This window comes from Cladophialophora carrionii, assembly GCF_000365165.1.
Source record: "Cladophialophora carrionii CBS 160.54 unplaced genomic scaffold supercont1.7, whole genome shotgun sequence".
Taxonomy (NCBI): Eukaryota; Fungi; Ascomycota; class Eurotiomycetes; order Chaetothyriales; family Herpotrichiellaceae; genus Cladophialophora; species Cladophialophora carrionii.
The window spans coordinates 578,315-606,277 of NW_008481832.1; the positions used below are offsets into that span (position 1 = coordinate 578,315).

Consider the following 27,963-nt stretch of genomic DNA (forward strand, 5'->3'; position numbering starts at 1 on the left):
CACAGCCACAACGAATTTTTGACGAAACACACGAGGTCGACGAAAGGGGGTTCTTCATGCACGCTCGGTGCTTATTAGAGGGAGCCGAGCTTGATTCCTGTCCTTTTTATCCTGTCTTGTTCTATGCATATCTAGCGGGGGTTTCACAAAAAGTTCATTGCATTCCACCTTGACGGTGTGTCGCATTCATCCGAGAATGGGAAGGGTTTGAGGAAACTGGCGAGATGGCAATCATGTCCCAGGGAGGGGGCTATGACCGGCCTTACATGATGGATTTTGTTATTGCTGTTGATGTTGCTGGCATCAAAGTCAAGCATTTGGAATACATCGGGGCGCTCACTGATGGTGTCCTGGGGTTGGGAATTGGGGATTTATGGACTCGACTCTTGTTGTGATACCAAGATGTTACCATCATCGAACTGGACTGCATGGTTCAAAGCTCTGGTGTTGGGGTTCACCGTTGGATACAGAACGGGGAAGATGAGGGAGGGACGGCGATGGGAACCACGACCTTCACTTCCATTTTCCTTATTACTACTTACCTCATTCACATCTACGGGGCCGGCGGGGACACGAACGGGTCCGACCAGGAGCACAGCACTCTCCTCGATTTTCTTATGTTCACATAGCAGAATCCAGCACGGAGTATCTATCACATGGTCCCCAAGGGGGGCTTCAGAAGACAGAACAGAACAGAACAGAAAAGAACAAATCAAGAAAACATTGAACGGGCCAGGATTCTCAGCAGAATCAACCCGTGCGCACAACCCACCACCTGGACAATACAGTGTACAATATTGTGTCCTAGATTTCCGTGCCGTCTTGGTGCCCTCATCTCCTGTGATCCCTCCACAGATCCCGCTCATCCTTATCTTTGCTTACGGTACTTGGACTGTCCGGAAACAATCTCCGCCCCGCCCTGGGACACCTCTCCAATGACATTGAGCGACGAGGCTAGAGTTCCATGCCTGGCGTCTCTGTCTGTCTCTGCCTGTCTCTGCCTGTCTCTGTCTGTGTCTTCACCTGTACCTGTACGGAGTACTGGCCATGTAACTGTTTCGTCACATCACATCGCACCACCTTCCATGTGGAGATGGAGAATCCGGCCCGTAACTACTCGTAGAGTTGATCGATCTACGAGTACAGTACGGAGTACTCGTATCAGCATCCCCATCTTGCGCCGGGCCGATTCGATTGAATTTGGCGGTGTCCGCGTGTCAGGACGGAGTACGGAGTACCAGCACTCGTACAGTATCAGCCCCAGTACTCGGTACCGGGACGAGTTACCACAAGGAGTCATGGGAGTCCGTCCATGTCGCATCTGCATGAAAGTCAAACACTGGAAGGTTCAAGGTTGGGGGGTCCACCCATCAATCAATTGCATTACTGTACTGTACACTATCGCCGGTTGCTCTGCTGTGCTCTGCTCGACGCGCTTTGCTCATGGAAGTCATTTCCGGACCATGAAGTGACTAGGACCAGGATCAGAACCAGGATCAGAACCAGGACAGGACCAGGATCGGGACTTGTTGCGAGGATGAATAACCCAATGCGGCCCGGCGTGAGTTTGAGGCTCCATTACGCAGTACTCTCATGAGCACTGACTATCTCTCCCGATGATGCCCTTTCGCCAATGCCGTATGTCGTCTACCTTATACCATGGTGCTGGGCTGCGGCTCGTTCCTTCGCAAGCTGTACACTGGAAGGAGTATGGAACTCGCTACTCCGTTCAGAGTACTCGTGCCTACCATAACTCAGTACTCGTAAGGTACCTAGGTACCTACGTATAGTAATTAGCCCTTCCACAACACGAGGCACCGCAGGTATATACTCATGAGTATTCCGTACTCATTTTGTATTCGCTGCTTGTTGTATATTCTCCATTGCATTTTACAGACTATATATTACATTCTTACTCCGATGGTATAACGGGGGCCAATATACCCCTCGCCGCGATCTACCCGTACAGGATTCGTGCTCGCAGATAGTGACTGTAAGTAGGTAGGCAAGTACTGGGTACGGACTACCAGCTACTGTGCTGTGTGTGCTAGGATGTGTGTCTGCGTCTGTGCCTGCGTGCGTGTGTGTGTGGAGCGTGCAAGTACCTACCTGCCTACCTAGGTACTCGTACCGTAGTCACTGTGGACACGCATTGCATAAATCGCACGATCTAGATTAATGGATGAGGTACGGAGCACTCCGTACAGTAGACGGTGCGACGGGTGTAGTCGTCCGAGTCCGAGTCCGAGTACAAGGGACGCGATGTGATGTGAAGTGATGAGTTCAGTCCAGCTGAGCTGGTTGGTGATCCTTACTCGCTATCTCGTCTGGTGTCGTCTTGTCTGATCCCAGCGGCCGATCCACTTGATCTCATCTCATCTCATCACATCGTCAGATCTGAATCTGCATCTGGGTCTAGATCCGCCGCGTCCCGCCCGCATTCACTGGGGTCCGAGTATAGGTACGAGTATAGGTACGAGTTACCTACTGCACATCTCCCTTGCCGGTGGAGTACTTTGTACGTTCGGCTCGTATGCTCGCACACTACTCGTACGCGTCCCTTGATCCCAATGGCATGAGTACTCTCGGTTCTGATTGGGAGTCTAGGTAAAGTACCAGTACTGTGCTGGCACTCGTACGAGCTACAGAGCCAATGGCTTCAACGGTGGATGGAGGAGAGATTCGATAGGCGTATGATATCATTGCGGACTCTGTACGTACATGGAACAAAGTATAATCTCTGAAAGCTCCACAACGTGGGTTACGAGTCCCCAGGTGGTTGGTCTGCTGGTAGCTCGAACCCAGTGCGTATTGTTCACGTTTCTCCCGTTTCTCACGGCCGTCAAGTCTGTCAACCATGCAGCAGGCCCGGATCACCTATCGATGAGCACGAATTTCGGGACGAAAGTTTGGGTGTGGAACGGCCTGCCTCGCCTGCCTGTCAATCCCCCCTTTGTCCAAAACAGATTATTCTAGGCGTGTGGAAATGGGTTTCTGTGGTTGTGCCGCAATGCACTAATCATTTCGGGGTCCGATGCTTAGTGTACACTATTCGGGCTTTGTTCTCGCTCCAAGCGAAGTCCATGCGTCATCAGTACACAGGACGTACCGCTGGGTGACCACTGAGTGACTACTGTAGGTCGGATCGGGCAGGAGGGTGACTTCCCTTTGTGATATCCAGGTTCGGCAGTGGATCCAGGCGCGTTCGATCGATCTGATCACCAAGAGAATTGTCAGCTCCGGAAGTGGCTCCGGAGTTCGTGTGTCGAGTATCGTTCCAGTAATACGCGTTACTTGCTCAAATCCTCAAACGGTTCGATACGCTCCCGTATCCTCCTGGGAACGAAAGAGGAAGTTGTAGGGATACCTAGCTGACGGGAAGCCCAGCTGTCACTCCAGCGGTACCCAGTATCCAGTGCACCAGGGTTGGTGAGGCTAAGAACCAAATCAGTCTTTCCCCCCTTTTTACCATTGTTGTTCTTCCAGTCCTCCTCTTCGCAGAAAGGGAGGCACTTTTGTCTTGGTCTCAACCGATCATTTGACAATCTCAATGGCCAACCGTTGGCCACACCCGCTGCACGCTTTAGCTGAGACTAACAAGCACTACTGTGTGCCAGTGACTCAATTGTCTCCCAAGTCGTGAGCCTCACAGAAATGCAGGGGTCCCACGATTGACCCCGGAACACACAGACGCGAGGGGCGCAAGCCTAGACACTGTGGACTCGTCAGAGACGATCGCCGCACAGGCCACTTCTTCTCGGGCTTCATGACAACCTCTCGGCGTTGGCACGTCGCCCAGATGAAGATTGCACCATCGACTGCGGGTCACAGGTTAGAGGATGTACCCCGCGGCTTGGTTGCTTACTCGTAGTCGCCTTACCTAAAAGCTCCCTAGCCTCTCGACGGGTCAAGTGCGCGTTAGGCTTTTAGCCGACTCGGGCTCTTCGGCAACCTCTCTTCGCAGGCGGGCAGTCCACACGTGGGCTCGCTGGCCCCGATGGGAGTTTTCTGGGGTTCCTGGCGCTCCTTAGCCGGGGTTAGACTTGGGCCTTGTTCGGATTTTGAGTCAACATCCCCTCGAACAGTAGCCCCTTCTGGCACTGGAAGCATGAGATCTGCCTCGAGTTTGCTGGTTTCGGCAAAGGCATATGCACAATGCGAGATGGCTTTCGCTTGTCGGTCACTTCAGTACGAGGAGGAGAACCCCGACTGGCCCGTGTGCAGTCTGTTCTGTACCCCGGTACGCCGTGCTATGGCGCGGGTGGCATTGACAATATGTCAAGCTGGACCCGGCACAAGCGCCCTCACCACATACCACGAAGTCCGTTCAGGCAATTGTAATCCACAGGTTGCCGGTTTCAGCTGGAGGAAGCAAGGGCGCTGTGGATGCCTCTGTCGCCCAACGACCTTTTGTTCCTGCGTCGCATCGGAGGTTCCGTTCCCCGACTGGGTCGGCGAAGAAGAAAGAAGCTTGGAACGGTCCGTTTGCGCCCTCCCTACCCTCACGTCTTAGCGTCCTCGCCTGTCACACGAGTTGAGCATAAGTAGCTGCAGATGCACAGGCTGGTAGGTCTCCACTCAAACTCGCTAGATGGCTACTGGGTACATTCGTCTGTCTGTATCGCTCAATTCGTACGCAGGAGGACCACAATGAGTCAATGGCCACCAGTCACAACCCTCCGTAGACCCAGGGCTTCTCCAGTTTAGAGTTGATGCCTCCAAAGAAGACAGCGGTCAAAATGGATTTCCCCACGCTTGCCTGGATGTGGACGAGGACGACTGCCCTCAATCCCATTCCAGCGCGGCTGTTCCGAATATGCTTTGGTCAAACTTACTACCTTTCAGAATTTGGAAGAGCAAAATGTGTAAAGGGGTAACCTGCACGGCTAGAGTTTCCCTCCCGACCTCATGTGCGCCTTGCAGTGACGGACTCTCCCAGCGGCGCTGAGGATTTGACGTAAAAGTGCGCTTCTTCAGCCAGCCGTCGCATGACTCGCAACCCACGGCGACACACTTGAGCACTCATCAACACTGTCCCTCTCTGTAGAGATCCCAGATGGCGTGGCTCGAAGCAGGTCGACAGTCCACCATCGCCGGCTCTTGACTTTCCACAGCTCGTACTCCGTGATGCCTTGTGACACCGGTGGCAGGACTCGCAAGGCAGCGCAGCATACAGCCACACCCTTTCCCGGTAACATCGCTCTCGCCCAGTGCAACATCGGTCAACCCTGGATATGTACAGCTGAACATGTGTCATTGGTCGCTCTGGATAGTTCAGCAGTTGCTACTGTCCAATCAGTCATTTAGATGCATAACTCGAATCCCGAGTCTGACCACGGCAGACGAAGATGGTATGCCCGTTCATCCGGCAATGCCATGGCTCCGCTTTCAAAGTCGCCGGAAAATCCTCAATGCCAGAAAAGGTCTGTTATTGGTGCGCCTTCAACCATCACCTGGACCGGATGTTGTCTGAAAATAGGGAACTTTTGATAAGGCGCAATGGAATATACACTTGGTAAGCCACCCAGAAGGGCAGAGGGTCCTGGAAGTCGTATGTTTTCTCTTCCCAGAGCATCAAGTGGGTGAGAAACTCAAATATGTGTCTCGTAAACTCAATCACACTGCTCCTGAACATCAAGAAGTCCCGCAATGGCTCGAAGCACAGGTCGAGCAGATCCTGGCCGAAGTCATAGATTCCAGGCATCCTCGTATCGGGAATGGCTGCATCGTCGGGTAGCGGTTCTTGTTGTATGATGGCTGGCGTGGGCCTCGTTATTCTTCCGTTGGCGTTGACCTCCTCAGCGGCGAAGAGCGATAGATAGGCTCTCGCCAATGAGATTGAGCCACCCATGCCGTAGAACAGCTGCGTAGCGGCGTTAGCGCCAACGGAGACTTGAATAGGCAGGATAGATTGGAACACGCCTGATTCGGAAGCTTGCTCATCGACGCAGAAGTCGAAGCCAAGATGAGTGGTGAACTCGGTGCCTTGTTTGCGTGCGAACGTGTGAATGAAGCCTAACATGGAACGATGCAGAGCGGACTTCGAATCCAACGCTTGGTAGCAGCCAGGTCGTACCGAACGACTGGCGACGAAAGCCCTGACCGACCCTTTGATAATAATCGCAAATGTGGAATATCTTTCCAGTCCGTTGATGTCCTGTTCTAGTTTCCAAGGCGTAGTGTTGGCGATGGTTATACGGGCGACGGCGTCATACGTCTGACTCATGGTCCTGCTCGGAAGCATCGTTCTGGCCGTGTTGGCATTGACTCCCTTTTGGTCCATGCTCTCGAGAAGGTATCTGCGGCTTCCTCGTGCTTTACTTAGCACTCTGTGTATCTCAGCTCGTGAAGTGACTTGATATGACTCGGGGACAGGCAGTCCCTGGCTGGCCAAGTACTTGAGAAATACCTCTCGGCTGGCAAAGTAGGGCATGTTTTTCGTCCGCAGCGCGAAGCATTGACACCTGGTATGCTGTTCGACCGCATCTCTTGCCTGCGCCTCCAGGCCGTGGATTGCGCTGTTTGAGCAGTTGATCCACAGGTCGGCATCCTCATGCTCGATCATGTGCACGACACGGGCCACGTATCCGTCCTCCTGGCACTCCACCGTCTCACCTGGCAATCTGTGGAATTGGCTCAACGCATTCGAAAACCGAACATGAAGCGGGAGCGCCCCAGGCTCGTAATCCGCACCCACAACTCTGTGACCGGTATAATGAAAAGCTCTTGCCAGTTTCAATCCATGGGGCGTGCTGACTCCAGTAATAAGAATGGTCTTGGGCCTGAAGCCGGCCACATTTCTGAGTCGTTGGTGCACCGGATTGCGTCGGAAGAGGGTCAGGTACAGATAATTGAGACAGAGAGCGAATGTCGATATTGGAAGACAGCAGACAGCCAGCAAGGCAACCAAGAGACCCTCTGCTGCCCTCGACGTCCCCATCTTCACAGCGTTCGGACACGCGGACAGGACAACTTCGGAGTCGACGGCCGGAGCTGCTCTCGTGCAGAGGAGCACTTGTCGGCGAGGATGCACATGGCTCGAAGATCGAAGCTGTCTCGTCGGAGGAGGGTGGCAGTTGAGGTCATGACGACAGCCACAGCGAAGTGGTGATCAAGCCAGTCTGACCCGATGAGCAAAGTCCCGAACCGACGAAATGGAGTGCGAGAGGAACCTGTGGATGCGGTGTCTGACAGCGGGCGATCTTGGTGAGCTCGGCTGCCCCAGCCATGGCGATGCGCGGCGGTCTTTAACTGGATGGGCGCGGCAAGCGACTGGTTTAAGCTCAAGGTGATGGCGTCGTTAGCGAGGTTGGCCCCTGTCGTCCGGGTGGGGGCGCCCAAGAAGGTGCCCAATAATCAGCCTGCGCACCCCGGTTCGGGCGCGTCTCTGCTGCGTCGGGCAGGTTCGTGGTAAGCTGAACCTTCCCGCGAAATACAAATTTCCAAATTGCGCTGTCTTCATGTCGACATCATTGTTGCGCAACAAGTTTCGCGCATGATTCTTGCCGTTCAATTCTTTCCTGCATCTCTCTTCCACCGCATGTTTTACAGCGGCGCTTCTCTTCGACGCCTGTACTAGTAAAGGGCTGCCATTTGTTTACTCATATCGTGGGATCGCCCTCAGCGCACCATCCATCGAGACTCGACGCCCGTCGCAGCCATGGCTCACCAAGGTCAAGCAGCGGATTACTACAACCAGAATATGGATGGAGCTCAATATCAGCAAGGGGGCTATCAACAATATCCTCCTCCCAGTGGACCTCCGCAGGGCTATGGACAGCCTTACGCGCCACCTCAGCAGCCCTATCAACCCCATGAGGCCAAGCACGGCGTGCAGCCACCTACTTACGGCCAGAATTTCGTTCCACCCCAAGACGACAAGCAGAGCTTCCAGGAGACCTTCAAAATTCAAAAGCCTAAATTCAATGATCTGTGGGCCGGGCTGCTGGTGAGCCTGCGAACGCTGAGACTTACATCTAAATGTGCTGGCGCTAATTGAATACAGCTTATCGCAACCTTTTGCGGTTTCGTCGCCGTCTCTGGCCTTACCCTCTATCGATACTCCAAGTATCACACGTTCAACGGCGGAGGAATCTATGGAAGCAATAATGATTTCTCCTTGGACACCAATACCATCGTTCTCTTCGCTTTCGTTCTATGTGTCGGGCTGGTCTTCTCATGGGCTTATTTTCTGGCCGCCCGGGCCTTCACTAAACAATTCGTATGGCTGACCGGCATCCTGAACTGCGCCTTGGCAATCGGAACGGCTGTCTACTACCTGTACCGGCGTTTGTGGGGAGCGGGTATCGTCTTCGCCATCTTCGCCGTCTTTGCTGTGATCTGTTTCATCAGCTGGATCCCGCGTATCCCCTTCGCCGTGGTCATGCTGCAACAGGCAATGGATATTGCGAGAATGAAAAGAGTCCACGTGTTCTGGGTCAGCTTCATCGGAGGACTTGCTAGCGTGGCCTTTGCCGCCTGGTTCTCGGTGACCCTGGTCGCCATATACACCTCATATATGCCCAGCAATTCTGGCAGCGCTAGCAACCCGTCGTGCGCTGCAGCAGGGTGCTCGAGCGGCAAAGTCATCGGCCTGGTGGTCTTTGTCACATTTGCAGGGTACTGGATCTCGGAATGGATGAAGAACACAATTCACACGACCATCGCCGGGGTTTACGGTTCCTGGTACTTTTGTGCAGGTAAACCAGGCGGCATTCCTCGAGGTGCCACAGCTGGAGCCCTCAGGCGAGCCACGACCTACTCCTTCGGCTCCATCTCTTTCGGCAGCTTGATCGTTGCTCTCATCAACATGCTTCGGCAAGCCTGCAGCATCGCTCAACAGCAGGAAGCTGCCGAAGGCAACATCATCGGAACGATCATGTTCTGCATTCTTGGCTGTTTCATTGGGATCTTGGACTGGCTCGTCCAATTCATCAACAGATATGCATTCTCTCACATCGCTCTTTACGGAAAGGCATACATCCCGGCGGCCAAAGACACGTGGACGATGATGAGAGACCGCGGCGTGGATGCGTTGGTGAACGACTGCCTTGTGGGTCCTGTCCTGACCATGGGATCGGTTTTCGTCGCCTACCTCTCTGCACTCTTGGCCTATCTGTACCTGGAGTACACTCAACCTGCCTACAACGACAGCAGAACCTTCACGCCTGTCATTATGGCATTTGCTTTCTTGGTCGGACTGCAGATCTGTCAAACCTTTACCACACCCATCGGCTCAGGGATCGACACCATCTTCGTCGCAATGGCTTGGGATCCACAAGTTGCCATGACTGACCATCCGGAGTTCTGGGAACGGCTGGTGCATGTGTATCCCCGGGTCCAGCAAATCATGACTGGCGTATGACGCGATTCGTACTTGGCCTCGATATTCTTAACGTGCTTGGCATACATATCTGCGTAGCGCCGTACGGGTTGGTGATGGTATCGGGCCAGCGCACCCAGCTGGGGTCCATGCGCCCCGTGATTGAATGAGAATCCCAATTATCAGACCTTCTAGGCTCAATACCATGGCTTCCAATAATTCTCTGCAGGCCAACAACCGTGATTGAGACCTCGAACTCAAGCGGCCCATGACCAGTCACCTAGCCAAGCTGATGGAGTCCGAAGACCTTGAATGGCTCAGCTGGCCACTGACCAGCGATAGTTTGCACGGCAATGAAGCCGTCATGTCGACACTGCAACGGCACCGCTGCCTCGTCGCCCTCTCTTCAAGACTCGGTCGACTCAGGCGCACTTAATATTAGTCCCATGCGAATGACAAGAGCTGGTAACAGCACCACAACCTCGAAACCGGAAACCACTGCGTAGTCCTTCATGCCCAACCCGTACCGAATTCGCCGTATCGGTGTTGCAGCACTCGACTGTCGGTGTGATGGATCATCTTCGATTGGCCTGCACGAGTGTGTTGTTTTGCCTTGTTTCGGTGATACAATCAAGCAAGGCGTAGGGCAGGAGCCCCCAACCAGCCACGTCTGTCGTGTCCAGCCATAAATGTCTCTGGTTCTTCTGCACGGTCTCCGAAATTGGAAGTGGGCACAAAATCTGAGTGCGCAAGACTGGGCTGTCGTCAGCAAGCGTGGCGCAGTCTGATAGGAGGGCACCAAGAGAGCTTCAGAACATCATGATGCCCAGGACTCTGCGCCACTCTGACGGTAGACGGAAGTTCATCATTTATCAGAGTGGCAAGCCCCGCGCATTGCTGGCACAAGTGCTTTTGTCGCTTCATTTCGGCACTGTCCTTGCGGTTACCCATGCACGGCGAGCTCGTTGACGCAGCCTTTGGGGCTCTTTGTGATACCCTTCTTCGTTGCCACCGATTGGTCCTGGAATCCACGTCGACCAAGCAGCCCAAATGTGTGGACCGCTCTGTACTGGGTTGAGGGTGACCTATCCTGTCATATCCTGTTCACTGGATCTCGTCACATTGCGTAGCCTCTTCCCCAACAGGGCTCCCGGCAGGGCGACGGTGCCTCAAAACGACTGACAAAGCTCAGCTTTCAGGTTCGCATCGTGAGCAATCAATCGCCGGGTTCGCGATCTGCTATCTCAACAACATGCTGCCGCCAGCGCACACAGCCGCCCTAGCTGTGCCCGCTGCGAGTGGGCACGTGGAGACAAACGCTTGGGCTTGGGTGATTCCCGGAGCGTCACAAGAGGGTGACTGCGACAAGACGGAGCAAGAGAGTTCAGGGCCTTTTGCAAAGCTGGTGTTGTCAAGTGCTGACCTGATGGAAGCGAACGCAGCCCAAATATTGTGCAAAAGCAAACAAACACCGTCGGCAGGTAAGACGTCCTACAGCAGGATGAGACTGCTTACCTCCAGGAATGGGTGACTGCTGTTCTACTGCGTCGGTGCGTGTTGAGATAGGCAATAGGCAATCGTGCCTAAGGCTATATTTAGAGAGCGAGACCCGTCTCACAGCGTTGGACGAGGGAGACGGACGCCATGATTCCCACATCACCCGGGGAGACGCTCCAGCTTCCAGGAGGATCAAATTTCGTCCTTTGCAGAGCGGCACCAGCGATACGGAGTCATTGTAGCATATATATGATCTCAATCCAGGTGGTCCAATCGACACCGCCGTCCATACTGCATCAGCCACGCAGGTGGCGTCCGCCCAAAAAATGCAGACTAAGTCAGACAAGGAGAGTGTGCATGCTATGCTGTAAGCAAGGCCGGCTACGTGCATGATCGGCTCGATATCTTGACCTCCTCCCTCCGTGCAACCACACGATATGTCTCCTCCATGCTCGATGACAACTTGATCATGAAACATTGCCGAGCGCGTGAGGGCTTTTGTGGCCCGGTGCTCGGGTCATGCGCTTTATATGCTCCCAAGGACCGGCTGACGGGCTCGCCGGGTCCCTCGGGCAGATCAGCCCGCCTGCGCCTCATTACGGGGTGCGAAGTTCGCCCCCATTCCCAGATCCAGCGCAGGGTGAGTGGCCTCGAGCTGATCCCACGTTAGCATAAGAGTCGCATCCCTCGTCCGAGATGGAAGACTGTCCGCGATATCGAGCTTACGATTGGGTCTCTCGAAAAACCCAGGAGGGGCCTCTGACAATCCCTGCCCGCCTCGCACGCACAAGGCGGAGCGTAATGTCCGCTTCTTGACAGATGATATTCCATTTCGACCGGAATAGGCTTTCATGCCACCGGACCAATCGCATGTGCGGTCGATGCGGACGGAGGCACCGACCTCGATTCGCTCGCAGCCTGCCATTGTCTACCACGCACTCCTCACGCCTCGGTACCCAATACGCGCTTTTTCTAGTGGCGAAGAGTGTGCGCGGCGTTGTATGCCTTGGTACTTCCCGTGCGAAGTCACAAGCAATTGGCACTTCCGAACCAACGTTGGACGATATATGGCGCCACGACTGGGGGGAACTTTTGCTCGCACCGTGCCCCCTGGTGTCATTGCACGGTCAGATGCTTCTGGACCCAAAATAGGTGAGTCATCAGCGGATCCTGAGGCCACTGAGGCTCCTGTTTCGAGCACCACCTCTCGTACGCACTCGTCATGTGGAAGCCAAAACGGGGAGGGGGCGGCGTATGCAACTTGCACAAGTTGCGACCCAAATGGCCTGACAACCCCCTCCCTTCCCGGGTCCTCAAGGCTCCCACGTCAGTCAGGCACCACACCCCGGCTGATGGATAAGCGGCCCTTGTGATTGATTCACTGACATATATGTGCCCGTCTTTCGCCAACCGTTGCTGCGAGGAGGGTGCTGGATGCTCGGTCCCTCGGCCTGGTTTGCCTGTTGTGGCGCATGACTCGCTCGCTGCTCATAGTCGCTAATCGGAAGGCCACATACCCTCCTGCGCGGCGTCTAGCCTGGACATTAGCCTACTGCGTGCCTAATTACTTGACGCTTCGAATCATCATGGTACACAGCCTTGCAGGCGACCGATCTTGCATGCCGTCTGGTCTCCATATAACTATCACTCTGGCACAAGCACGGTACCTCCTGCTATGTTGGCCGCTTGACAACCTGCCGGCGTCGTCCTCACCACCACAAGGAACATCGCCCACTCCAGTACTGTCGGCAACATGATCATGAGGGATAGCTATCCCGTCTCGCCTCCAAGCGACACCGATCCCGCATACATATCCACCAGCCCGCCCGAGACCAAGCCGGCGCACGTGGTCGTCATGGCAGACGAGCTTGCGCCGTCCCTAGCGCTGGCCGAGACGACGCCGATCAAGGTCGTGCAGGGAGCATTCCGGCGCACGAGGTCGCCGCCGCGCGACGAACACGGCCAAATGTTCTGCGACCACGTCAACTGCCGCGGCAAGAACCAGACGTTCAAGAGAGTCTGCGAATGGAACAAGCACATGGACCGGCACGAGCGGCCGTACAAGTGTCGCGAGTCCGGATGCGAGCTCAACCCGGGCTTCACCTACTCGGGCGGCCTGCTCAGACACCAGCGCGAAGTCCACAAGATGCACCTGTCGACCAAGCAGCCCTTGTTCTGTCCGTTCCCAAACTGTAACCGCAGCTCCGGCACCGGCTTCACCCGCAAGGAGAACCTCGAAGAGCACAAGCGGCGTCGACACCTGGAGGAACTGTCCGACCAGGACCATGACGCAGGTGAAGCGGCGACGGGTGCCACGGCAGTCGCAGAAGAACCGCCACCGAAGCGCCGGAGGATCTCCACCGCGACAGAGGTGCCGGGACAGCAGCAACAGAAGCATCAGCATCAGCACCAGCACCAGCAGCAATTAGGCAGCAACGTGGCACAGACCAGGGACAACAACACCATGGTCGGAACGGCCGAAAGCGCCCAATTAATCCAACACCTCCGGGAAGAGATCCGACAAAAGGAAGAATTCATCCGCAGGCAAGCGAGCGAGATCCATCGCCTCCAGAACTTGCTCCGCTCGTTGCCACCGCAGGCCATCTATCACATGCAGCAGCAGAGCCGGATGCCTGGGAGTGGCGTTGGGTGAGGACATGGAACATGCAAGTCATATGATGATACCTGTGGAGCGCTGCGGAGTGTAGCGTAGCGGAGCAAGTATTACCCGTATACGGAGTACTGTGATATCGATATGTCACTTTTGCCATCGGTTTCACCAACCTTTGCTTGCCGTCATTTGGCGTTTCGGAGCAGTACGGAGCAGGCACGAGTGTGCGGATGGGTACGGATGTGAAAGGCATGGGATGGATATATACTGTAACGCTCGATGATAGCACGATATACGCGCGCGCTCACTGGCCCGCGCCTGTGTCCGCGCGCTCACATCTCTACATAACTTATACGTTTCTATAGTGTTACATTAGACATCTCCCACGTCCATATGCGGATCGAGTACAGTCCGGCCTCCGCTGCGCTCTTGACGGGGTCCAAGTCCTCACTCAGCATAGACGATATTATCGATGACTATGACTATAACTATGACTGGGCCTGGGCATAGGACTGACCGTGGCTGTAAAGTACCTTGCTCCGTACCCCTACCGGTCCACCTCATCGCCGGCTTGTCGTTGCTGATCAACCCGTCAAGTGAGTCAGTACTTTACTGTTGTATCTTTACACCCCCCCTCAGCCGCAGAGGGCATGACACGAATTACGAGGGTTCTTTCGGAAGCTCAAGGCGTAAGATCCAAGATATGATATGTATCCAAGATCCAAGATCCAACGTCCGACACTAGGCACCTAAGTAGGCAGGCAGGCAGGCAGGCAGAAGCAACATCCTGTGTACTGCCGATTGCCTACTGTGGACAAGTACGGAGTACAGGAGCCTAATCTAGGTAATCTCCTCAGCCTAAGCCTGCTGTAACTAAATACTCTGTACTCCGTCTAAACCACTCCAAGGCACGTACTTGTAGTACGAGTGTAAACACTAGTTTCGAGGACCGCGTATCGTGCACCCCATAGTGTGTCTACAAGTGTATAAGTGTCAGTGTTAGTGAAGATCTGACGGTACTGTGTACAGTTTGACCTCGTGCTCCGTCGGAGGACTGCAGACTATCTATGTACCTACTGTAGGTGCCTAGCTACGGTACTCTGACTCTAACACTGGCTCCGACGCTGACTCTGAACGAGAGAGGCACTGGGTAAGTACCTACTGGACCAGGTACCTCGTACTGTACGGAGTACACAGTAGTCAGACGGCTACGAGTCCTGCGGCCGCCGCCGCTGCTGCTGCTGCACGCGAGGACACCGTATAGTATAGTATAGTAGGAGGCACCACTCACCACTCACCACTCTCTCACTTCTCACACCCACCAACGTATTGAGGCAAGAGGTAACCACGGCTAGAAACGCGCTGGTACTACGTGTACGGTGTACGGTGTACAGTGTACACAGTACGAGTACTCCCTACTACGTACATGCACTGCGCCGCACTCATTGCGTCCCCATTCGACTCGTTTCCTTTCGATCCGTCTTGTCCTTGTTTTTATTTTTATTTTTTAATCGCGCGTGCACCCGCGCGTCGTCCGTCCGCCACGATTCAATCAGCCAGTCGATTGACGTGGCGAAGAGAAAAAGGAAAAGAACGAGACAGCCGGCACCTATAGTAGAGCCAAGGACGCCACGACGCTGAGGTTCAAGCGCCGAGGTTCAAGGCCTGTCTCTGTGCGGTGCGGCAATGTGGGCGCCGCGCAAGGCAATGCAAGGCAAGCCAAGGCTATGCAATCACAAGCAATTAGGCAAGGCAAGGCAAGGCTTTTCGCCTTGCGTAGCTACGTGGCTGCCTGAGAGCAGAGACGCCACGCACTGTACGAGTTACGAGGGTACAAGCACATGCCGCGCTCCACGCCCTATCAAGCGCCGCTCCAGCCACTCCGAGTACGATGTATCGACCACGTGAGGAATGGACGGATTAATGTTGATCCAGGATGCGTTGGCACGTTGGTCAGGTTGGAATAACTTTGTGAGGACCACGTCACCACGTGTAGGCGTCTACGTGTCCCTCTCCTGTGATACTCCGTAGAGACGCGGATTTTTATTTCAGGATCCTGTTCTTCGACTGTTTCGAGGACGGCATTTTACGTCAAGCACAGCGGAAGTACCAGCGTGGTGACTGGTTCACTTGACTCGATGTCTAATGGGATCTCATGATCATATCGTACGTACGGAGTACACCATCCCGCTTGTTACTGTGTCTTCGTTTTGCTCACAGAACTCCGTACTGTGTACTCCATCCCATGCTTCACTCCCCACTTCCGGATCCTTTTCAACTGTGTCATCCTCTGCTTCGTTTGCTCTGCCTCCTGCCTTCACACCTGTCATACGTATTTCCATTTCCCATCATCTGGTGGATTGGTCCTATTTCCCTGGGTGTATGCAGCCATGTCTATACAACGAGCACTCGTAGGTCACATTGGTGGTATTCGCCACCGTTCGTTCTATCACGCGCCACATCCATCCGTGGGGGGGCGCGTGACGAATTTCATGCCGAGTCTCTTGGTATCGCGTGTGCTGCACACCTTTAGCCCACGCAGGACTCTGTAGGCACGGCTAAGCCCGGCGCTGCGTACTTTGTACGAGTACATGTTTGGATTTCGGACAAAATCAAGGGAGGAGCGTGTCACCACGCTCACGAGCTTCCATCACCCGTCCTCGTGTAGCCTGATCTGCCCGGCGACCTCTGGGAACGCAATCAGGAATCGTCCCGCCACACTCCAGTTGTCGTATCGGGTCACATGCTCGTGGAATCGTTGCGTCAATACCGTGGCGCCCGTCAATGAGTCACGCTCGACGGCCATCTCGACGGAATGAGGCCAATTGACGCTCCATTCTGCCTCGATCAGCGGGGTGAGCCAATCGCGAAGTTTGTTGATGGCCGCATCTCTCACAGGAGGTCTGCCGTACGAGTCAGTCTTAAGTCCGTCCAAGGATTGTGGATCGGCGAGCGAGACAAGACCTACAAGGGTATCGTCTCAATGGCACCAATGTGCGGGATCATGCACTGTGTTGGTGTCGGCTTCATCATGTCTGGGATTCTTTGATAATTCTCCTGTGTAGGTACTAAATGCCACTGCGTAGGAAACATGAGCTGCGTTGAGAGTGGAGAGAATCCTGGGACTCGAACTCACTCGCATCATATGTGTGAGCAAACAAGCCGTAGCCAACCGGACGAAGACGTCGGTATCATAGCTCCGGGAGACCTCGCACGCCCACGAAGCGCAGTCGAACTTGTCGTTCGCCCGGCGAGGGCGGAAGAACAGGTCGACGGCGACGCGGTCCGAGTGGCCCAGGACGTCGGACGCCGGGACGCCGCTTTCGAGCATGCGTCGAGCCCCGAACAGGTAGTCGGTGTACGTCCGGCTCATCGGTGAGTCGTCAGGTACCACGAGCGGTAGGATGAGATGCCGGGGGATGCGGAGCCTCGTGACGTGATCCTCCTGGGCCACACACAGATCCCATTCGTTCTGTCGCACTTGGCCGGTTGGAAAGTTGGTGACCAGCTCCAAATACGGCGTTGCTGGTGATGACGCGACTGTCAATGCACTCAACGAGATGTCCGTGTTGAGCATTGGGTATCGGGAGCTCTGTCTCGAGAGGCCTGTCGCCGGCGATGGCGAGTCTGAGTGGAGCGCTTGGGAATGGTCGCTGGGAGGTGGGCCTCCTTCGGAAAACCGTCTCGACGGAGGCTCAAAGTGCGTGAACTGCTGATCATCAGTCGCCGTGTCATCCCGTGTGCAAGTAGTAAAGCGAAGGAAGGGAAAGGATCTGCGTCAGACTCCCCGAGGCTGGCTGTATGGGATTCCGGGCGCAGAGTCCATCACCGTTCTCTTCAGGAATGAAGATGAGGGAGGCTATACCTGTGGACGCGGTTCTGCACGACTGCTTTGCGATCGTACGTGCAGGACTGGGTGCCACATGGCACGTTCGGCTACACTCGGCGGACTTACACCAGCGCCTGTTACCTCTCCAGGGCTTCTGCCATCGGCCAATTGACTCGGCAGGCTGGGTTTCCCTCCCGCCTTGAACGCTAGGAATTGTCGCAGGATCGCCTCTCCTTGAGATTCGGAACAGTTTTTCAACGAGGAGAGCAGTGTCGAGATCGGTATGGGTCCTGGATACGCCGGCCTGCCCCTGCCAGAATCGGAGCCGAAACTGGACATGTCGGCTGGGCTTTTGCCAGGTTTGATGTCCTCCAGGACCGAGTCGACGCCATCGGCCTGTGATGACATGGTTTCATCTCCGTCTTCATCCCCGGCATGGATCAGCTGGTGTTGCACTGCGACCGTGATCTCCTGGTTCGTGGCACCGCTCCTGACGTAGTCGAACAAAGCCTCAAGTCGCTGCGACGGCCCTTCCCGAATCGCATCGAGCAGAGTATTCAGCGCATCCTGATAGTTTCTCGATTCATCTATCGTCCGCTGAAACGCCGCTTTCCGTCTCATGTCGAGAGACAGGTCGATGATACAGTCAGTCCCGAGCGTTTCGCAAAGCTGGCAAGGTGACGGTCCCCCTGAACACTTGGTTTTTCGCTTCTTGCATGCCTCACAGGCTGCCGAGACTCTGACGCTTGAGGACTTTTTCTTCGCCGACGGTGACTTTGCGGCTGGGGCTTCCTTGGCTGGCTTTAATGGCCGAGTGCTAGGCGGCTTTGGAGGTGAAGGCATATCTCGGACGACGCTGGCATGTTTCCACTATGTGCGAGTGTCCATCGCGCGGCTGCCCAGTGAGGTGCTGCGCCCGTAACCTTCTACCTCGGCCTGACGGGCGTTGATCTGGATTGAGAGGGGGGAACTGAACGACAATCGATTACCTGATTTTGACCAACGTCGATCGAGGTTGTCCTGCACTCAAGATAGACTCCTTTATGAGATCGAGCTTCGTTTACCTGGATTGGCATGGGAGGCTGTTCGAGCAAGAACCGCAAAACTGGAAAGCAGGGAATGGGATCCAAAGGCCCCCGTGCAGGCCTGAGCAACAAGAGTTCGCCCAGGAGACATCGGAGATGTACATCCACATTCATCTGGTAGGCCGAACAAGAGCACCCACGCGTGTCCAGGAGGTGGACCAGGCGGGCAAATGACAGCGTGCTGCCAATCACCACGACGAGTTCCAAAATTCTGACCAGAGGGAACACAGCGTGTCTGTCATCTGCGATCCCCTATGCCGCGTCGATGTGTGTTTGGGCCATCGGGGCCATGGCCGCGGCCTGCCTACCGCCCGCCAGGCGGTGCTGCATCCCAGCGGGGCGCCATGCACCCACCATGCAGCTGAGAGACAGCCCGGAAAACTGTTCCTCCCGGGGCATCGGTGATTGGATCTCGCTTTGGCGCTGGGAGGATCGAGCGGGATAAATTTCCGGGCTTGTCGATGGTCGCACCCATGCCCAAGTCGAAGCCGCTATCGAGGGCAAAGCGCATATCAGTGATCTGGGGTCCCTGGTCGCTCCGTACGTTCCATCTTGGCTATCAGCATACTCCGTAGCTCCGCTGAGATCTGCCCAAAGGAATCTTCGCAGCCATACACCCTGCTCGTACACAGTGCGAGTACGGATAGAAAGACCAAGGTCCGGTCACGGAATCGACTTAACCTCTTGAGGTTCGCTTACAAAGTGCACGAAGGATCCCTGGGTGGCTTATCTCGGTTCCTCTCAAAATCTGTGATGGCGCGATACAAATACCGATGGCCGCTGCCAGCCACTGACATCATGGGGAGAAATGCATTCCCCAAAAGCAGTCAGCTTGTCCATCTGCACATTGCGCCCACAACGCCCAAGCACGCGCCCGCGATCAGGCCGGATTCATTTCCCGTGCTTCCCGTGCTTCTCCCTGGCCTCCGCGAAGGCTCCTGCGCCAGATGCCGGAACCTTGTTCCCGATACCGCCACCGCTCGTGGAGACGATCATTAAGGGCCGTTTCTAGATTCTGTCTCAAACCTTCAATCTTAACGTCGTCCATGTGAAGCTCGTGGAGCTCGCCCTCGACCGTCAAGAAGAGGACAGTATGAGCGATCAGCATCCAGGATGTCTCGCACTCGTTCCAGGGGTCATGGACGTCCAGCGCTCCACCCGCGACTTCCATCTCGTCATCAAACGCGGTACTCCCAGGTTCCGGGCACAACTTGACGAACAGCTTCCGCAGTCTTTTCATCTTTCGAATGCACTTCAACACCTCGTCCACATGGTTGTAGAAGGGGAAAATGGCGATGAAGTCGAACTGCAGTAAGTTTGCGAACAGGGCGTCCCCCGCCGCGGAACTGTTAAAGTGGAGCGCCGTCAGCAGCGACGGCGTCCGACGCAGGAAGAATTCATACGTCGTGTAGGCAGAGAGGCTGGACCCCTCGTTGTACACCATGCACTCCCACGGGCGCCCCACCAGAAAGTTCGGCAAGTCATCGTAGTCGATCTTTGTCCGTGCGGCTTCTAGACTCTGATCGAATCTGAGCACTTGCACCGGCATATCGAATGCCCAAGCGTCGTTGCTCCATGAATGGATGTTGGCCAGCTCGGCGAAAACCTCGGGCGGCGCAACGACGCTAAAGCGCGTTGCTGGGACTTCGTTCAACAGCCGTGCCCACCACGCCGGGTGGATATGATTATAGTGCCCAGACACGTGGACCACCACGCTCATCACATGGTTCGAGAGGCTATGCTTCTTGAGGAAGGCCAGAAAGTCGCTGAGCAGTAGTGGATGGAGGACGGCGTGCTTGAAGAGGACGGGAAGCGCGACCGCACGAATTAACCGGCACGTCAGGGTGAGATTCTTCAGCGCGTTCTGCCTGTTCGACCCTGCGGGAACGCTCATCAGCCGTATCCCATCGTTGGTCTCTCGTGGGCCCAGTGCCGATTTCGGCTTTTCCAGCAGCCCGACATCGAACGGACTCGCAGTGTCGTGGGACATGACGATTCGGGCCAATATTTCGTTAGGAAGGTCGAGAAGCAGCATCGTGAATGACGGGCCCGAGGACCAGAGTTGTAGATTGTGCTTCGTGCACAATGACCGTACTTGATTGTGAGTGGATCGTTAACCAAATGTAATGCAGCCAGCCAGCCGACCAGCGCTTCCTTTGTTCGTACGCTGGAGGCGTCTGAGTTAACACTTCATCCCCGACTAAGCGACTTGACCGTGGCAATCACTTGCTCAGGGATCAGTCGACATCCAAACACCGTGGTCGGCAGAACTCTCTTGTTTCCGGTTTCAACTTTTTCACTAGGTCGGTGCTCTGTTAACGGCGCCAGCTGCTGTCTGCCGGCTTAGTCGCGGTCGCATTGAAGGTTGAGATTGAATTGAGATCAAAGCTAATCGGCCGATCGCTCGGAATCCCAACGCGGATCAGAAGTTAATACCTCTCCGGGGTTCGAAGCACCACAACGCAGTCCCAAGACGATGTGCGATAGAGCCTGGGTGCCTAGTGTGTCGACTCGCAAACGCTGGTGCTAGGGGAATAGCGTGCAGTGAATTACCGATCGCTGTCAGTGTGGTCTGTGACCTGTGACCTGTCAACCCTGGGCTGCCGCCAACTGACCGCAAGGCACCACAGCGTCAACTGCGAGATTCAGATCACAGACTAAAGGTCCTGGCGAGGCGAGGCCAAGACACTGACCCCGCACTGTCTCCCGCGATTCGACGGGCGTGACAGGGCCTCTTCTTTGACACAAAGGGGGTATATGTCCGGATGTTGGATACAAGGCGCAAGTTAGCTTTCTGGCTAAGGCGGGCATATTCGAAACCCTGCCACACATATCGTCTGGGATATTGGAGCTGGAATCGAGGCGAGAGCCAGAGGAAGACCATCTCTCTTATGCCACCATTGATGCGAGCATTTCGACCCCGCAGTTGTCTTGTTTCCTCTTCCATCCCGGGGATTGGATACCAAAGTAAGTTTTATTTCAAGGACATGCTCAATCAGGCCTATCATCTGTCACCTGCTTGTCCAGGCGTAGCTGCAAGGTCTGCACCCTACAACGCCGGATGAAGTCTGTCTTCGTGTTCGTGTGCGTAACTTTTTATCCTCAACACGGCGGCTTGGCGCCATGTTCGGTTTCCTGAATCACTCGAGGGAGCGTTCTGGGCAGGTTAGTTACGGATGAGAGATTGAAGCCGAACAGATGAGTTGCTGGTTGGATCGGGCCGGAGGCCCATGGTGGACTGGAGTGGAGCGCAAGTCACTAGTCTGGAAGAAAGCAGCTATCGACAATCCAGGCAGGATCAATCAATACACCATTCCTCTGCTCTCTTGTTGCTCAGCATTCCGTGAGCAATAATAGTCCCAGCATTTTCTAGCCGTGACAGCTCGAGTCTCTCGACAGAACCGTGCACTGGCCGCACAGTTTGTTGTGCCTTGAGTTTTCGTGGCCATAGTGTTATTCATCGCCAAGCGCATTTGTCGGATTTATCGTCCATAGAGACGACGTTGGCAAGACCAGGCAGATATACCCGATCTCCCTGGTGAAGGTCAATCCGTCTGGACGCGGGTAGACATGCGAAACAAGCTTTGAACCTCGAGCTTGTGAGGGTCGGTCACCTGGTTGGGAGTTTGTGAATCCGGTATCTTCCATGTACCCCAAGACCCATCGTGCCATAGAGACTTCTTCATCTGACAAGGACTTTGCTTTGGTGTGCATGGCCCAGCGCGTGATTACTTCGTCGTCGTAAGGAATGCTTTCGACGCCGCCCCGAAGAAGCAAAGACATCATTCTCGTCGACGACTCCAATCTGCAGACAAGGTGGAATAACTTGAGCGGCAAGACATTGAGTGGAGGAGTGATTACCTCCCCATGGGATCCGATCTCCTTACGGGTCGGGGCTGGACGCTTGACAACCGTGTCATGGAGTTCCAGCAATACCAGCAGAGCCGTCTCGTTCCCTTCCACTATCGCACTGGCCATGCCATCAAACAAAGCCTTTGCAGAGATGAAGAGAGACCGGTCAAAGGGCTCATGGCGCAATCCCTGGCGAAAATATTGGAGCAACTTGATTTTCGCGTCTGTCCATGGAGCACCTCGCAAGATTGGGACTGAGAGAGCACGTACACTGAGTATACTCCGGCCCTCGAGGCCAGCGGGTTCTCCGTCTTCATGCCGAGAGGTAGGTATCGCGATGAAGGGAAGATACCCATCTCTGTTCACTGGCCCAATATCAGTCTCTGAAATGTCCTCGAGAGTCAGCCCCGCTTGATATCCCTGGCCAGTGTTCGTGCCATAGGGTCCGCTGTTTTCACTCTTCAAACCGTAATAACTCTTTCTCGCCTTGTAATAGCTTTCCATCTCGAGCCTAGCGTCTAATGCCGGTAAATGAGAAGCCGGTCCCGGAAAGCGGGCGGCAGTTTCGGTGTGGCACGATTCTTGCTCGAGCTTGGCCTCTAATACCTGTCTTTCACGGTGCCAACATTCAAACATTGCAAGCCGGCTTAGGGCTGGCAGGCACGACTCAAACAACTCCAAGGTGAACCATCGACAGCGGAGAATACCCTCTTGCAACCGAACGCGTTCGTCCTTAGTGATTCTTCGATACGCAGCAGGCAGGAAGTGCTCAGTCTCGACTTGGCTTTGCGCTGATTCAGATTCATAGTAGGCGAACAATACGAGAGCAGCGTAGATCGTGCGTCGTGACAAAGCTCGAGCGAGATATGGCGAAGCCCTGGGGAGATTCAGCTCCAAGCAGTGAAAGAAGATCTGCTCGAAAACCTCGACCGGTAGAGACTCCAATGTGGACAGCGTATGGGTCGTGGGAGTAGACGCCTCTGCATTTAGTCGTCTGTGTATGAATTCGGCCCGCTGCGTTTGAGTCTTGCGAGGTGGTTTCAGCAGAGACGCATGTTTCATCGGTCGCCCGCGGCCTGTCGATGCGCTGCCTTCTGAACCCGAGACTCCTTGTCTACCGTGGCAACGTCGTTTCCTCAGGGGCATGAACATAGTGGTACCTCAGTGCCGGCATCGAGAAAACAAGGCTTTCGCTCGTAGTCGAGAGAGGACTGTGTACCAGGGTATCGGAGAACAAGTGATAGTCAAACGACGCTCGATCAATTCTCTCCGACCCTTCGTCAACCAGTGACTGAGTACATAAACAGTGCTGCGCGAAGTAGTCGGGCTGGGTACCAGGTAATATGGAGTTGAAATGTAAGTCAGGCTGGTCAAAGTTGGAAGTGAACCAGCAAAAACTTACAGCGCCATATGTTACCGTAATGCTCAGAGTCTTGGCGGGGAATCCCACCTAAAATAGCGCGGGAAAGGTAAAGTCTCAATGTCATTACATATCTATTCACTTTACCGCTTTAGAGCTGAACCAGGTCGTGTCCTTCGCCCTTCAGACTAACCGTTGGTATATCTCAGCCCTCGGGCCACAACACTCGAGCTGGACTTTCGTAACATCGTCAAAGCAACGAAAACAATATGAAGCAGGTCTTAGACTATTATTGCGTGGTGTTGTACAGAAAGCTCGGTACCACAGCTTAAAGCCGAAGCTACCTGGGTAGTGTTTGGTATTGTACTCCGTACATCCTACACAAATGTTACATGGGCCCAACATAGCAACAGATCGCACTCCTAGAAGCGCCGGCAGTGCCCAGTTCTCATGAACACATCGGCTCATAAGCACGTGCCCAAAGCGGTCCTGCGTAGGGGGAAGACTGATGCGTTCGCAAGGTGTAGGTACTGGATTCTCGAAAAGCGGTCTGGTTGGTAGCTCGCGGTGGGTGTTGGTCAAATCTTTACTCTTGGTTCGTCGGACAATGCTTCGGTGCTCATTGTCCGTCTACCCTGGTCTGTCTGATTCAATTCGGGCTGTTGCCTGTCCTGGCGAGGCATCTGTACGTTCCTGGATCCTGCTGACCGTCCTTTCCTTCGGGATATTTCCGCGCAAGATTCTTCTCAATACCGCTCTGCGTTGCTCACGGAGAAGCCTTCTTGTCCGAGCTTCCTTGATCAAGCGCTGTTGCTCTGTACCGTACAGAGCCTGCCTTGCTTGACGGGGACTCCCAGTGCGAACCAAGTTTACACTCGACGGAATTGTTGGATGACCGATATACATGTCGCTTACAGTCCGCGGGAGGAAGACATCTCTGCGCATCCGCTGCAATGTCCGCAGCAGCTTTTCTTCCTTGTGTCTGACTCGGCGCTCGAACTGCTCCTCCTTCTTCGAGCCTAGCTTCTCACCTCGCCCGACCTGAGTTCTGGGGATCTGTCCTTCGTAAAGCTCGGCTCGGCGAACGGCACGGGTTCTCGCAATTGCGGCATTTGACTTGGTGTCAGTGGCATCCATCTTGAGTGCCGAATTCAGACCAACTAGCTCCGTGACGGGCACATGGTCTGCCGGTGATCTGCTTCCCAGCACTCCAGAACGGTCGGGAGTTGTGTGGAGGCGAGGACGTCTAGGTGGTAGAATCCTCATCTTCCTGTTGCGTAGCAGGAGCCCTTGAATACGGTCCTTCAGATAAGGCATGCGACGAATGTAACGGCACGTGAGTGGTGCTCTCTTCCAGATAGCCGTGTATATTGTATTGTCACCCTCCGCTGCAAGTCTGTTGGCTTTGAGCAAGGCACTTGCAAGATGGACAGCAGTGTAATAAGTCGGCATCAGCTGCCCAGGGTCCCGCTTTTCTATCACCTTGCGATGCATGGGGACTGAAGGTGTACCCTCTGATTCCTGTGGCGGAAGCCACTTGCCGCGCTGCAGGACCGGCCATGGTGGAGTATGGGCGATCATCTTCCTCTCGAAAAGTTTGTAAGCCAGCAGCCAGTGTTCCGGGTCTTCGGATCTCGTCATGATCTGAATATACATGTTCCAGTTCTTGCTGGTCAATGCGAATCCTACTTTTTCCATCTTAGCTACAAGAGCTATAGCAGAAGTTTGGAGCTGCCGCACGGCCAAAGTGTTCAAGTAGCGATTGAAAGGGGCCTCGAGCAGGTGTCTTTGCGAATACAGAATTGCAAGACCAGGTTCGTCCAACGGAAAAGCATCCAATGAGTTTTCTGGGATCATGGAGCCGAATGTGAATTGGTTGCTGGGGACCAGTCCAACTTCCGGCAGTCCCACGGGCTGCAATGGCAGAGATGCTGGGGTTTCCTGCGTGTGCGCCTTGCCGTTCTCCGTGATTTCAGGTAATGGTTTCTGTTCGCGTATCCGAGAGGGTTGTCCTAGTTGAATGGCTCGCTCAAGTATGGATCTCCAGATTGCCTCAACATCATCCCACGCTTGCTTTTCAGCCTGCACTGACAGTCGCGCACACAGCAACGGGATTGACATGGAAGTACTGCTGCTTGAATGCAAGTAGGATGACTGATGCAGGGCTTCAAATCGCTGGACAAGCTGTTCCGCCCGTTTAACCTGGCCTTTCGTCATGAGAAGGTCGACAAAGTACTCTACATAGAGCGATGGTACGGCCTCGACGCTGCGCCGGCGGCGGAGCCCGGGCTGCGGTTGACGACTCGCTCGCTCTTCCGTCGAAAGTCCATAGAGAATCTCTTCCAGATATTGAGCGGCAAACTTTGGTCGCTCGTTCTCAATGGGGTTGCGGCCAGCTTGTAGATGGAGCATGGCAAGACGGGGACTTGCCCCGAGACGGGGAAACCTCTCGACCAGTTCTTGATAGATGACATTGGCCATATCCCTATCCCCTTCTTGTGCAAAGCCATGGAGGATGATGGCATAATGAAACGATGTAGCAGCAAAAGTTTGGCTCATGTTCAGGGTCCTTAGTATTTGCACAGCGTCCCGGGTCTTGCCGAGCAGCACAAGAGCAGTCATGAAGGCAGCATGGGTCATGGCGTCAGCATCCACACCGAGTGCAGTCATCTGTTGCTGGACGCGGAGCATACTTTTGGAGTCAGCAAGGAAAGCATAATGCCTCAGTAGATAGTTCCACATTGTGGTAGGGTTTCCTCGAAAAGTAGCAGTTGTGGCTGCGGCTGCAAGCCTCTCTGCAGCTTCTGCTTGATCATTGAGACAATATGATTGTACCAAACCAGTGATGAGAGCATATGAGCCCTTTACTTGGTTTTGTTGGGCTTTCTCAAGGATATCGAGGACAGCGTTGGTATCGCCTTTTCTTGCGAAGACGCCTATCAACGTCGTAAAGGTGTACACATCCGGCGTTACTCCTTCGGCCTGCATCCTACTCAAGACCCTTAAGGCGTGCTCAGGTTGGGAAGACCTCGCGTGGGCGTAGATGAGGATGTTCCAGGCATACCCTGTTGGTTTGACCCCATAACGTTTCATGGTCTGGAACTCTCGCTCTGTGGTTGCAACATCACCAAGCCGTGCATAGACGTACAACAGTGGCGTATAGAACGCAGGTTCTGTGGGACGGCCATGGGCTTGACAAAGGCGTAGGAACACGTCTTGCACGCCGTCAATGTCGCCTTGAGTAGCAAGTGCTGATAGTACCTTTTGATAGCTCCTTGTGTCTGCCACGCCATGGAACGTTGCGAATTCATTCAGGTAATGAATATACGTCTGGGCGGATGCTCCTTGCTCGGTATGGATGGAGAGAAGCGAACCGTACGTGCTGGGACCTGGAGGAATTTCGGGAAAGCTTGATCGAAGATTGGTGTACACCGCATCAGCTAGGAGACCTTTGTCAGGCCGAATGGCAGATTTGTTAATAGTATCGATAGCGCTGAGGTAGAGCGAGGGCACCGCCCGGCGTAGGTCGTATGAAACGTCAAACAAATTTTGCAGCCCTTGTGGCGTGATAATGCTCATGAGCTGTCCGTTCCGGACCAAAGCGGCCAGGAGTTCGTTGAACAGTGTCTGCAACGTCCCCGAATGTTGCATGATGACCGGCGCCTGTTCACGCAGTCTAGATCCCAACTGGTGTATTGCCAAAGGTAGGTCGCGATAATTGCCTACTTCCCGCACAAGAGCAGCACGAGTCGGTGATGTTTGATTAAATCGAAACGAGGTCCGTCTGAAAGAGGTATTCCATACCGTGTTGGCAGTATTCCAAAGTTGATTTGAGACGGCATGAAGTAAGAGGAACACACTACAACCCTGGTGCAGGTTCCGACGTGTGGCTCGGTCGTTGATAGTAAGAGCAATGCGGTAGTTGTCCACTTGCACAGCCACTCGGACCGCGCGCTCATAATCATGACTTGTTCTGTTCTCCTCGTCGATAAGTCTGAAAGCACCCAGAGCGCGTGTTTGATCCAGTTTTCGGCCAGATTGCGCGAAAAGGTGGAAGACACCGGTGGCGTGTGCACGTTGGTCTGGGATCTGGTTGAACAGTATCCAAGCACGATCGAGAGCTGCGCCCGTTGGCGTCGACTTCGGCTCGCGATTTCCATCGATTATCTCGCGCAACTGCTGCTCTGCCCGACTGGAACAGCTCGAGGAGTACGGCATTGCCATCTCATTTCTTGTACCCGCCGTTACCATATCATTATTTTTGGGTCCAGAGGGATCTTGAGCCGCGGCGACTGACAACACAGAGCCGCCGGTCTGCAAGAACGCATCATTCTCAGCCATGAGAGCCGCGCTGGCATTTTGGGCAAAGCTGCTCGACCTGACATAGGATCGTGATGAAGCTGAGGA

The 27,963-nt window shown here is 54.6% G+C and overlaps 7 protein-coding genes across 7 annotated transcripts; 2 read left to right on the forward strand and 5 right to left on the reverse strand.

Moving 5' to 3' along the window:
• Nucleotides 1-5,449: 5,449 nt before the first annotated feature.
• G647_08301 (uncharacterized protein) lies at nucleotides 5,450-6,940 on the reverse strand (the record flags this gene model as incomplete). Its single annotated transcript, XM_008732613.1, has 1 exon — nucleotides 5,450-6,940. The coding sequence occupies one exon, from the start codon at nucleotides 6,938-6,940 to the stop codon at nucleotides 5,450-5,452; it is 1,491 nt and encodes a 496-aa protein (XP_008730835.1).
• Nucleotides 6,941-7,660: 720 nt separating this feature from the next.
• G647_08302 (uncharacterized protein) lies at nucleotides 7,661-9,364 on the forward strand (the record flags this gene model as incomplete). Its single annotated transcript, XM_008732614.1, has 2 exons — nucleotides 7,661-7,948; nucleotides 8,006-9,364. 2 exons carry the CDS (start codon nucleotides 7,661-7,663, stop codon nucleotides 9,362-9,364), a joined length of 1,647 nt encoding a protein of 548 aa, XP_008730836.1.
• Nucleotides 9,365-12,572: 3,208 nt separating this feature from the next.
• Nucleotides 12,573-13,472, forward strand: G647_08303 (uncharacterized protein; the record flags this gene model as incomplete). The annotated part of the gene is made up of 1 exon (XM_008732615.1): nucleotides 12,573-13,472. The coding sequence occupies one exon, from the start codon at nucleotides 12,573-12,575 to the stop codon at nucleotides 13,470-13,472; it is 900 nt and encodes a 299-aa protein (XP_008730837.1).
• Nucleotides 13,473-16,080: 2,608 nt separating this feature from the next.
• On the reverse strand, nucleotides 16,081-18,102 carry G647_08304 (uncharacterized protein; the record flags this gene model as incomplete). The annotated part of the gene is made up of 4 exons (XM_008732616.1): nucleotides 16,081-16,333; nucleotides 16,399-16,508; nucleotides 16,567-17,139; nucleotides 17,386-18,102. 4 exons carry the CDS (start codon nucleotides 18,100-18,102, stop codon nucleotides 16,081-16,083), a joined length of 1,653 nt encoding a protein of 550 aa, XP_008730838.1.
• A 1,122-nt stretch (nucleotides 18,103-19,224) lies between these two features.
• Nucleotides 19,225-20,334, reverse strand: G647_08305 (uncharacterized protein; the record flags this gene model as incomplete). Its single annotated transcript, XM_008732617.1, has 1 exon — nucleotides 19,225-20,334. The coding sequence occupies one exon, from the start codon at nucleotides 20,332-20,334 to the stop codon at nucleotides 19,225-19,227; it is 1,110 nt and encodes a 369-aa protein (XP_008730839.1).
• A 1,463-nt stretch (nucleotides 20,335-21,797) lies between these two features.
• Nucleotides 21,798-23,348, reverse strand: G647_08306 (uncharacterized protein; the record flags this gene model as incomplete). The annotated part of the gene is made up of 1 exon (XM_008732618.1): nucleotides 21,798-23,348. The coding sequence occupies one exon, from the start codon at nucleotides 23,346-23,348 to the stop codon at nucleotides 21,798-21,800; it is 1,551 nt and encodes a 516-aa protein (XP_008730840.1).
• Nucleotides 23,349-24,186: 838 nt separating this feature from the next.
• On the reverse strand, nucleotides 24,187-27,897 carry G647_08307 (uncharacterized protein; the record flags this gene model as incomplete). The annotated part of the gene is made up of 1 exon (XM_008732619.1): nucleotides 24,187-27,897. The coding sequence occupies one exon, from the start codon at nucleotides 27,895-27,897 to the stop codon at nucleotides 24,187-24,189; it is 3,711 nt and encodes a 1,236-aa protein (XP_008730841.1).
• Between the last annotated feature and the right edge of the window lie 66 nt (nucleotides 27,898-27,963).